At 36.0% G+C, this 12250-nt stretch overlaps 1 protein-coding gene across 1 annotated transcript; it reads right to left on the bottom strand.

The window, feature by feature from the left end:
• Nucleotides 1–2924: 2924 nt before the first annotated feature.
• On the bottom strand, nt 2925–11930 carry LOC308691790 (uncharacterized protein). Its single transcript, XM_081367351.1, has 4 exons — nt 11748–11930; nt 9608–9818; nt 4007–4138; nt 2925–3846 (listed from the first exon to the last, which is right to left on the bottom strand). The coding sequence occupies exons 2-4, from the start codon at nt 9663–9665 to the stop codon at nt 3599–3601; spliced, it is 438 nt and encodes a 145-aa protein (XP_081223477.1). The 5' UTR covers nt 9666–9818; nt 11748–11930; the 3' UTR covers nt 2925–3598.
• Between the last annotated feature and the right edge of the window lie 320 nt (nt 11931–12250).

Genomic DNA, 12250 nt, shown 5'->3' with positions numbered 1-12250 from the left:
AAAAAAAAAATAAATAAATAAAAAAAAAATGTGTAGGACAGTCCACGAGTTGGTCTAATTCAAAGCACTCCAATATGGACAAAAAGTTTTTTGTTATTGCATTGTCTTTTATATCCATATGGATGTTGAAATCCCCCAGGAGAAGAATTCTTTCAAATCTGAGGCAGAGAAAAGACAACATATCTGATAATTCAGACAGAAAGTCTTTATTTGTCTTAGGAGGCCTGTAGACTGTAGCCACTGCAGTAGAGAAGGGCGCAGAAACACTCAGAACAAGACATTCAAATGAGTCAGATTTGGGAACAGCCACGGGACACATGTTGAACTGTTGACTATGCAGCACAATGATACCCCCACCTCTACCAGAAGAACGCGGGAGATCAAATAAGCCATAGCCAGCAGGAGTCAGTTCATTAAAAAGAAGACCGTCAGATTCTTTGTGCCATGTTTCAATTAAACAGATAAGGTCCAACTTTTGCTCTAAAATAATGTCAGATAAAATAACGGCTTTATTGTTGACAGAGCGCGCGTTAAACAGTGCTGATTTCAGCAGACGCGGGGGAGAAGATGAATCCGATGCAACCTCCACACGCCTGAGTGCCGATAAATTATTAAAATGAACCCCTGTAGGTCTAAACAGCAGTCTATGGGGTTTGCGCAGAAATCCAGAGGTGGAAAGTCCAGGGGTCAGAAAGTAAAAGTCCTGCCATTTACTCCACCCATGAACTCACACAGCAAAAACTCCCGTGTTAAATGAACTCTCCTGTGAGTTTATTTGGCTCCACACTCAAGAGTGTTAAAGTTAATGAGATAATTTAGTGATTGATTGAGTGATGATTGAGCATTATTGAAGACACCTGATGTTAACAAGCAGAATCACCAAAGGAGAAAATCTCTTTTTTCAAGTTGCCATTATGGTGATTAGCGTTGGCTTTAGTTGGGCTCTTGACACTTACACTGTTAACTTTAGATTTTATTTGGCTGATGTATCTGAGTTATAACTCTCAGATGAACAACAAGAAAAGCTGATCAGGTGGTGTTGGTTATGTTTTGACATAATCATCATTTGACCTGACTCACAAAACTCATTTAGAGATTTAGGTTTGCCTTGTTGATTACAGGAGCCTGTGATTCTACAGTATACTATTTTCAGCATTTTCAATATAATCAAAAAGATTTCTAAAAAGTTGTTCTGATCAAAAGACTTTAAAAAAGTATTGTATTTGGACACACAGACATCAATAATCAGCCTGTGATTCTCAACAATGGTGACAATAATAAAGCATGTTGCAGTGCATTCTGGGTGCCACCAATCAAAACTCATTCATGGCTCCCATCATGCATTGCGGTATGAATAAATTATGATCTGAATTGTCTTAGTAATTTCCTTTTCCTAATTGAATATTCTTTTTGTCACCATTGTTGAGATTCATACACTCATTCTTGATGTCTGTGTGTGCCTTAAAGAAAGATTTTTTTATTTATTTATATCAGAACAACTTTTAAGAAATCATTTGGATTAAATTGAAAAATCTGGATCTTATTCCGTAGAATCACTGTGATGCTGTAATGATCAATATACATTTAAGTTTACATTTAGATTAGGCTCTAAATGAGTTCAGTGATTCAGATAAAACAATGATCATGTCAAATCATAACCAACACCACCTGTTCAGCTTTTCTCTTTGTTCATCTGAGAGTTATAACTCAGATACAACAGCCAGACAACATTTAATGTTAACAGTTTAAGTGTCAAGAGCCCAACTAAAGCCAACGCTAATCACCATAATGGCAACTTGAAAAAAGAGATTTTCTCCTTTGGTGATTCTGCTTGTTAACATCAGGTGTCTTCAATAATGCTCAATCATCACTCAATCAATCACTAAATTATCTCATTAACTTTAACACTCTTGAGTGTGGAGCCAAATAAACTCCCAGGAGAGTTCATTTAACACGGGAGTTTTTGCTGTGTGAGTTCATGGGTGGAGTAAATAATAAATATATGGCAGGACTTTTACTTTCTGACCCCTGGACTTTCCACCTCTGCAGAAATCTCGGATAAGTGACAGGTTTAGATGTTGAACATAAAAAACTACGCCTTGAAGAGCGATGTAAGTAACGCTTAGGTTGCAGTATTCCAACATGACTGCAGAGAGCACATATGTCATTTGCCATATCTAAATGTCCGTTCAGGTTCAACAACTGGCGTGCAGTGTACCTGAGAGCCATTCGGGGAGGGTCCACACCAACAGCAGCCTCACAGCGGTGTAAGCAGTGTACGTCCTGGGCCAGGCGACAGAAGAGTAAATTCCAGTAAACAGCACTTCCAGTAAATTCCAGTAAACAGCACTCAGGGATAGAAGCAGTAGTCCAGCATGCGAAGCATGATTCCACATCACGGTAGAATAACCAAGACAGATAGTCTTCACTGGCTTCACTGGCTCATAGCCAAATAAACTACTAAGAATAAATTAAATAAAAATAAACGGGAGAGAGGAGCGGCAGCCAAACGCGCCAGCATGCCCTTTCAAACCGGAAAAGGAAAAATTTTATCTGAAACTTTTTCTTTTTTTTCATGGACAGTTTAATAGAGGCATTTTTAGGGGCTGGAAAATCCTACGCTATGGGAACAAAATGCCCCCAAAAAGATGGCAAAATCCTAAATCCTTGTCCTTGTGGGGACATTGTTTTGGCCAGCATGAGGAAAACAGCTTATAAATATGATTGTGATGTGCTTTACATTTTTTTTTTTTTAATACAGAAAGTTTTGTGTGATGGGTAGGTTTTGGGGTTGGGTTAGTGTAAGGGGAGAGAATATACAGTTTGTACAGTATAAAAATCATTATGTCTATAAAGTCCCCATAAAACATGTAAACGTGTGTGTGATAAAGCCAGGTAATAAGTCATGCGGAGTGACATGATTTCCAACAAAAAATATATTTTATTGTGACCAACCAATCAAAAAATTTAACTAATAAAGAATACAAACTTAATCCAATAATAATGTAACAAATAATAGCTAGACTTAAAATGAACTTCAACCTTCACCTCAGTATAAGGAAAAACAAAGGAAACCTGAACAGAACAAAAACTGACCCCCAACTGAGACAACAGACAGGTGTTTAAAATAAACCATGAGCCCACTTAAACAAGACATGTTATACTTACAATTCATCTAATCAAAGTAAATATAATAACAACCAAAACTGAATAACAATACAAAAAAACAAATGTTGATAATATAGATAAAAACAAATTAAAATATATTTTCCCTTTCAACAAACAGTATATTATATGAATCGACCATTTATAGATACGACAATGTCAAAATTAATAAATTTTGTTAAATTTTGCCTCTGAAAATAGTTCCAAACAAGCAGAAAAGTCGTTCTTGAATGATTCAGCGTTTTTGAACAAATTGAATGACAACACAATGATTGATTGAATGATTGAATGACCCATTGATAAAGTCAGTGGACTCATGGTCTTTCATCTTTGTGTTTTGCCCATGTATTCTTGTGTATTAAACTCTATATAAACTGTATATTAACTCTAAATAAAAGTTAGTATTGTGTGATATCTCAAGTATAAGACATCACTAAGGAATCCAAAGCTTTCCAAGCACAGACAGAAACACAATAATGGTGATTATGTAAAGAACCAAGAAGGTCTTATCTATGATTCTTGCCACACTGGTCAAGGACAGACATGTCTTCTGTTGTTGTTTTCGTTGAGTTGCAGCCCAGCACTCAGTGAGGATCTGCTTCAGACTGTCAAGGGTACAAGACTGCTCTTCATTCTGATCTGTAACTGAGGCTGGAGGGTTCTGCTGGTCTTTTACACCATCTGTGAGAGGAAAACAACTAACACTGTTTTGTTTGGTCTGTATAATCTCAATTATATATACGATTTTTCGATGGGGAAATGAATTTCAAATAAAATAATAAGTAAAATATTTAAATAAAGGAAAATGTCCCTCATAATCAGATGCGGTGTCGACTCTTACCATCTTGGCCACTAACAGTAGATGTTGTTTCCACTGATCTCTTCTTAGCTCCTTTAGCCTTCAGATAATTCACAAGAATGGTCTCCACAATGCTGATGCCAATGAGACAGAAAATCGCACAGCAGTAAATCCCTGTAAAAACAGAAAACTATGACCATTATAGAGATTCATACACTATTGATGTCTGTGTGTGTCAAATTAGTACTTCCTATGAAAACCTTATCTTTAAAAACATTAAATTGATTATCACAACACTGCTGGATCTCATGCTGTAGAATCATGTAGCTACTATTATGTATATTTTACAGTGAGATTTAAAGCTACATTATGTAATTTTTTTGCTGCTAGGGGTCGCTAACCTCTTACAATAACAGGCGTAGGTTGATAAGCAGAATTATGGAACTTGACATCATGCCCATGGATCTAATAATGTTTATGGATAAATGAAGGTATTCATGTTTTTTAACATGACTGTGGTGTGAAGAAGGGCGCGATTGCAAATGAGAGACAGATCTCAGCGCCGCACCGAGTCCCGCAGATATAAAGGAATAAGAACATTTTATTCAACTACACTGTTAGACCTTACCGGGGTTTTTTTACAGTAAAATACTGGCAACAAATTTACTGTTAATTGTGCAGTTCTTTACTGTAAAAATGCACTAAAACTCGAGTTAACTAATTTCACTTGCAGAAACCGACTGTCTTAAATTGACCAACTGTCATTTAAATGTATTAACTAAAATTTATAACGTTAGAAAGTAATTACTGAGTATTACAAAGTATTACTGTGAACTTATTTCATTTGAAACCACAACAAAACTTTTGTAAATAAAGAGATTTCCACTGGACCAGCAACTACACAATCACCGCCTGTTAAATAAAGCAACATGCAGCAAATCATCAATGATTGTAGATCTTCTCCTGGACTGAAGCACAGGCTCTACTCTTCTGCACAATGGTGACCCACAAAATACATTTTACAGTAAACTACTGGCAACAGTGTTGCCAGTATATACCTGTTTTTTAACTTATAGTTTATTACTGTTAAAATACATTTTGTGGGTGTGTCTTTTTATCATACACTGTTAACCCTTTCAACCCCACAGGGAAATCCACACTACTAAGAGTAAAAAGTAACACTGACGCAGTGTTGCAGTGAGATAATTAAGGGAATATGTAAGTGATTGTTGAGCATTAGTGATGAACACCTGCTGTTAGAACAGAAAATAGAGAAACACAAGAACTACAACTGACTTCCAGCCATTACACATTATTACACTTATTATTAACCAGTATGACTTTGTCATACATCTACAGAAGTTGTTATTAAGATGTTTAATTGAAAATGTTTGGTTTGAAGTTACCGTTATAGAGATCAGTGCTTGCTTTAGTTGGGATGCTGATGCTAAAACATTAGTGTTTCTTTTGCTGCTTGAGCTGTGTTGTTGCAAGTCACACTTGTGCGCACACAGTTTATGAATGATTGCGGTTATAATGATTATGATGACAAAATCATCATATAGTCTGTTCATTCACTAAACAAGTCATCCTCAATTAAAAGTGTTACATTACCACCACTGTGAAACCACAACAATAAATTACAATGATTCATTTTTTTTAACACATCATGCATAACCAGAGAAACAGAGCTACACTGACTTTTAGAAACACAGAGATATCACAATTTAGCACATGAATCTCAACAACGGTGGCAATATATATATATTTATTCATGCAGCAGTGCATGCTGGGAGTTTTATATTATCCTGGAACCCAGCATGCATTGCGACATGAAACTTTTGATTGTCACCATTGTTGAGATTTATGTGCTGATTGTTGATGTCTGTGTGTGTCTGAGTCAAGCAGAAGTTTTTTTTTAATGCACTATATGATTACAATATTCCTCAGAAGACCTGGTTACAGAAGTATTGATTTTATGTTGTAGATTTATAGACATATGCTAAATATGAAATACCCATAAATTCAAAGAATAAATACAGAAAAGATCAGAGAATCAGACATGTCCAGGATGATTGTGACATTATCTCAAAAGCCAAAAACATCTGATCATCTTCTTCTTGGCTCTTTCTTGCCATAACAAATGTGTTTTATATACTCACTGTTACAGCAGTCAGAGAGAGATGAACGGTATGAAGTCAAGGGACAAGTGACCAACTAAAGCAAATACTGATCTCCATCATGGTGACAACAAACTTTATTATTAACTATATCTCTGTTAATTCTCAACAATAACTTTTGTACATGTATGAAAGAAATAATCGTAAACTGGTTTCACACTCAGTGTTGCTGGAAGTCAGTTGTAGTTTTTGTGTTTCTCTTTTTTCTGTTCTTGTTTCTCTGTCCTGCAGTGATTCTGCTTATCAGGTGTTAATCAGTTTCTCAATTCACTCACTTCTTTTCATTCACTCTGTCAAGGGGACTATATTAGTGAACTAATGTAGGGAATAGTGAATGAGGGTATAGGGTGTGATTGTGAAAACAGCCTCTTGAGTGTCGATTTTGAGCGCTGTTAATTCACAGTATATTCCTGTAGGCTAGTTTTGTTTTATACGGTATATTACTGTTTTAATGGAAAACGGTATGATATTGTCAGAATTTGGCCTTTTTTTACAGCAAGGGTTAACACACTGTTAGACCTTACCAGTTTTTTTTACAGTAAAATACTGGCAACACTGTTGCCAGTAATTTACTGTAATCTACAGTATGTTACTGTAAAAATGCACTAAAACTCGAGTTAATTACTTAACTAATTTCACTTGCAGAAACCGACTGTCTTAAATTAACCAACTGTCATTTAAAAGTATTAACTAATTTTTTTTAATGCATTAATAAAGTGAGCAAAGTATTACTGTGAACTTATTTCATTTCAAACCACAAAAATGTTTTGGTAAATAAAGAGATTTCTACTGGACCAGCAACTACCCAGTCACTGTCTGTTAAATAAAGCAACATGCAGCATATCATCAATGTTTGTAGATCTTCTCCTGGACTGAAGCACAGGCTCTACTCTTCTGCACAACGGTGACCCAAAAAACAAGATTTTACAGTAAACTACTGGCAACAGTGTTGCCAGTATAAACCTGTTTTATAACTTACAGTTTATTACTGTTAAAATACATTTTGTGGGTGTGTTTTTTTAGCTTACACTGTTAACCCTTTCAACCCCACAGGGAAATCCACACTACTAAGAGTAAAAAGTAACACTGACGCAGTGTTGCAGTGAGATAATTAAGGGAATATGTAAGTGATTGTTGAGCATTAGTGATGAACACCTGCTGTTAGAACAGAAAATAGAGAAACACAAGAAATACAACTGACTTCCAGCCATTACACATTATTACACTTATTATTAACCAGTATGACTTTATTTCTGTCATACATCTACAGAAGTTGTTATTAAGATGTTTAATTGAAAATGTTTGGTTTGAAGTTACTGTTATTGAGATCAGTGCTTGCTTTAGTTGGGATGCTGATGCTAAAACATTAGTGTTTCTTTTGCTGCTTGAGCTGTGTTTTTGTGCAAGTCACTCTTGTGCACACACACAGTTTATGAATGATTGCGGTTATGTTGATTATGGTGATAAAATCATCATTTTGCCTGGTCTTTCACAAAGGAATTCATTCGTACTCATTCAGTTTTATCCTCAGTCAAAAGTGTTACATTACCACCACAGCAATAATTTACAATTACTTATTTTTTAACACGTCATGCATAAACCAAAAAAAAAAACAAAGCTATGCTGTCTTTTAGAAACACAGAGATATCACAATTTAGCACATGAATCTCAACAATGGTGGCAATATTTTTTTATTATTCATGCAACAGTGCATGCTGGGAGTTTTATATTATCCTGGAACCCAGCATGCATTGCGACATGAAACTTTTGATTGTCACCATTGTTGAGATTCATGTGCTGATTGTTGATGTCTGTGTGTGTCTGAGTCTATCAGGAGTTAAACATGTTGTAATGCATTATATGATTACAATATTTTTCAGAAGACCTGATTACAGAAATGTTTAATTACTAAATTACTAAATAATTACTCAACTAAATCAAACACTGATCACCATAACGGTGGCTTACAATTTGTGATTTTTTCCTTCAGTGATTATGCTTGTTAACATCAGGTGTCTTCAATAATGCTCAATCATCACTCAATTAATCACTTAATTATCTCATTAACTTCAACAATCTTGAGTGTAGTTCTACTGTTTTTCTTTCCTTCAGTGATTCTGCTTGTTAACAACAACAGGTGTTCATCACTAATGCTCAATCATCACTCAATTGATCACTTAATTGTCTCATTAACTTTAACACTGCTTCAGTGTTACTTTAACACCATGTAGAGTGGGACCATATGTGCTCTGAGCAGTGTTGATTTAACACTGGGGAATTTACTGTGTACCAAATCTAGAAATAGCCTTTTCTTAGGGGCTGTTTACACGACAACGTTTTCAACTAAAAACGTAAAAGAATGGAAGAATGAAGAATGAAAATGGAAGTTTTTGAAAACGGTCTCCATGCAAACAACAAAAATTTGAATCTCTGAAGAAGATGATGTCATGCACATGCATATTACGTGTTCAGTCTATAGTGTTTAATCGCCATCTACTGGCCAGGCAGCCGAATACAGCGTTTTTAAGTCGTTTTTGCATGTGAATGGGATCGTTTTGATAATTTGGTGTCGTCTGTATGTGGAAAACTCAGAGAAAAAACTTCTCCGTTTTAAGCATATCGCACAAAATTAAGCTTCTGCCATGGCTGTGCCAGTCCCCTAAACTGAACCCTATGAGTGGGGTGAACTGAACAGAAGAAGTGCCAACATGAACTTCTGTATCTGCAGGATCTGGAGAGATCCTGTATGGAGGAATGGACTGTGATCTATTGTCAGTTATTTTCCAAACTCATCAGGCATTATAGGAAAAGACTCAGAGCTGTTATCTTGGCAAAAGGAGGTTGCAAAAAGTATTTAATAAGAGGGAGCCAATAATTATGGCCAGCGTGTTTTGGAGAAAAGCATTTATTTTATAATGTGATTTACCCCCCACTTTCAATTCTTTTACTTTAATGAAAGGTTATTATATTATTTTTTGAATGAAAGATAAAAATGATAAACAATGCAGATTTATTTTTTACAGACATTTTTGATCATATTTACCAGGGGTGCCATTAATTCTGGCCACCACTGTATATATATATATATATATATATATATATATATATATATACACACATAATATTTATAATGGGATTCAATTGATATCTTTTTTTGGAAGTCCATCAAAGCTCATCCATCCATGATAAAAATGCTTGAAACGGCTCTGGGGGTTAATAAAGGTCTTCTGAAGTGAAGCGATGTGTTTGTGTAAGAAAAATATTCATATTTAAAAATTTATCGACTAAAAAAACTAGCTTCCGGCTGACGGTCGTACGCAAGTCGACTTACACCAAAAGAGTAACACTTGACGATGTATGACGTAGGAGTAGCGTAAGCTTTGACGCATTCACAGGTCAAACAAACAAGGCTGGGTAACTGCGTTCGTCATTGTGTTGTGCGTCAAGTTCAAGGGTTACTCACCGATCAGAGGGAGTTGTTCAGCCGTAGAGGGCAGTGTGTTACTAAGAATCAGCAGCATCACAGAAATAGACAGCAGTAAAGTCACTTTAAAGCCCAGCTTGTCGTCTCCGTCTGTGTCAATGAAGAAGGAGGCCACATCCAGCACAAGAAAGAAAAATACTGGTACTATAATGTTTATGACATACAGTTTAGGTCTCCTTTTTATGGTGATCTGCCATGTAGAGAGAGAGAGAGAGAGAGTAACATTAGCATCAAAATGAACATTGGGAACACTGAGATAATACATACATTAAATAGGGGTGGGCAGTACCTTTGATCTCACAGTGATCTCACCATGTGGTCACAATGTGAGTTCACAGTGAGCTTAGAGTGTAACCTCACAGCGCAATCACTGTGTGCTCATATGACCACAATATGAGCTCATACCGAAGCAATGTTGACGTTAATGAGATAATTAAGTGATGATTGACGACGGATGATCTTAATCAACAAAGAGAAAATGTGACCTGATGGGGTTGGTTCAGTTTTGTCATAAATGTTTTTTTTAACCTGAATCAATAAACTCATTTAGAGCCTAATTACTAAGATATGTTAATTTTATTATAATAGCTTATTATAAAATGATTATAATAGCACTGTCATTAGACATTCAAATATGGTTAACATTTACAATGTAACCCAAAAGAAATCATGAAAGTTTACCTACCTCAGACTTTTATTTTAGACACACAGACATCAAGAATCAGCCTGTGCATCTCAACAATGGTGACAATTATAAAGCATGTTGCAGTGCATTCTGTGTGCCACCAATCAAAACTCATTCATCAACTATTAAGTAATAATTTGCACAACATTATGATGCACAAGGATAGTGCTGCTATAATCAATAATGTAAACCTAAATCAGACATTAGGCTCTAAATTAATTCACTGTTTCAGGTAAACGTGGATCACCATAATGGTGACCTAAAATTGGGATTTTCTTCTTCAGTGATTCTGCTTGTTAACATTAGGTGTCTTCAATAATGCTCAATCATCATTCAATTAATCACTTAATTATCTCATTAACTTTAACACTGCTTCAGTGTTATTTATAACACACTCAGGCGGTTTCCCGGACAGGGTTTACAATAAGACAGAAGTAGGCCTTAATCTAGAATAGTTCATCGTGTCTTAAAAAATGGCTTTCTGTAACACAGATAAAGTACAGATCAGTTGCATCTGGACTATGGAGTCCTGAACTAAAATAAATCTGATTAATTTAAAACCAACTGTGCTAATCTGAATTAGCATGACAGAAGTTGTCTATAAAACATGGAATGAACCAAGAAAATCTTAAAATTGCATGGAACTGAGAAGCAAATCAGGGGGAAAACAATGGCATAAGAAAAAAACTACAATATTAATAAAAAAAAAATACTAACGAAAAAATATTTTTGAAGCAAGCTAAATAAACTCCACACATCAGCTGTGGAATAAAAGAAAAGAAATGCCTCGAAATCACATTTTTCATATATATATGAAATATATATATATATATATCCATCCATCTTCTTCCGCTTATCCAGGGCCGGGTCGCAGGGGCAGCAATCTAAGCAGGGATGCCCAGACTTCCCTCTCCCTAGCAGAGGTGGGAAATCCAGGGCCCAATGAGTAGAAGTCCTGCCATATGTTTATTCCACCCATGAACTCAGCCAGCTGATTTCACTAATTAGTTCTCTCTCCTGCTGAATTAGCAAATCCAGGTGATTGGAACAAAATACTGAGGAGGACTTTTACTTTCTGAACCTGGACTTTACACCTCTGCATAGCAATGCCACATGTCAGGCAAGAGCAAAGAAATAAACCAGAACTGGACCTTATCTGAGCCACAAAACCTGTGTATATTAAATATGGAGTAATTTCAGCCTTAATAAGCCTGTTAACAAGCAGAATCACTGAAGGAAAGAAGAGAACAGAAAAAGAGACGAGCAGAAACACAAGAACTACAACTGACTTCAGCCACAGCCTTAGATGAAATCAACTGAAGAGGAAAGAAGACATTAAATCTGTGAAGATCTCAGCAGAGGAGGATTACACAACTCCACAAACAGCATTACCAGCTTCACTTATTACTAACCAGACTGACTTTATTTCCATACCTGTCAACCCTCCCGTTTTTCCCGGGATTCTCCCGTATTTTACATTGCTTTCCCGCTATCATCCCGTTTAAATAATTTCCCGTATTTCTCCCGTATTTTTAATCTTTCTATATTTTTTTTAAAAAAAATCCCAAAGGGCGCAAACCAGTTAAGCGGAAATCCCGCCCTGCAGCTAATTTCATTGGTTAAGGTTACAATGACGGGTAGGTTTAGGGGTCAGTGTTTGGTGTAGGCAATCAGTACTGTGATTCACATGACCAATAAAATCTTTAGAATCGGCTGCAGGGCGGGATTTCCACTGAAGTAGTTTGGGGGAAAAAATCGCGCAAAGAACAGCAGCATCCGAGGATGGGTGAACATGAGAGAGATGGCATTAACACACGCAATTATGTCAAAATGTCCGTTTTGTCGAGTATCCTCATAAGAACAGTCTGAGCAGTCTATTAGTTAAAAAAAAAAAAAGTCGTAAATGAAAGTAAAGAGTTGTGAGAGAATGAGACGCG

This window comes from Scardinius erythrophthalmus (assembly GCF_964197995.2).
Source record: "Scardinius erythrophthalmus genome assembly, chromosome: 1".
In the NCBI taxonomy this organism is placed as follows: Eukaryota; Metazoa; Chordata; class Actinopteri; order Cypriniformes; family Leuciscidae; genus Scardinius; species Scardinius erythrophthalmus.
This window is presented reverse-complemented; position numbering and strand designations above follow the sequence as displayed.

Coding starts and splice junctions, on each gene's coding strand:
- LOC308691790 (XM_081367351.1), bottom strand. CDS start 9,665: ATGCTGCTGATTCTTAGTAACACACTGCCCTCTACGGCTGAACAACTC. Junction 4,139..9,607: donor TGAACAACTCCCTCTGATCG/GTGAGTAACCCT, acceptor CTGTTTTTACAG/GGATTTACTGCTGTGCGATT. Junction 3,847..4,006: donor TACTGTTAGTGGCCAAGATG/GTAAGAGTCGAC, acceptor TTCCTCTCACAG/ATGGTGTAAAAGACCAGCAG.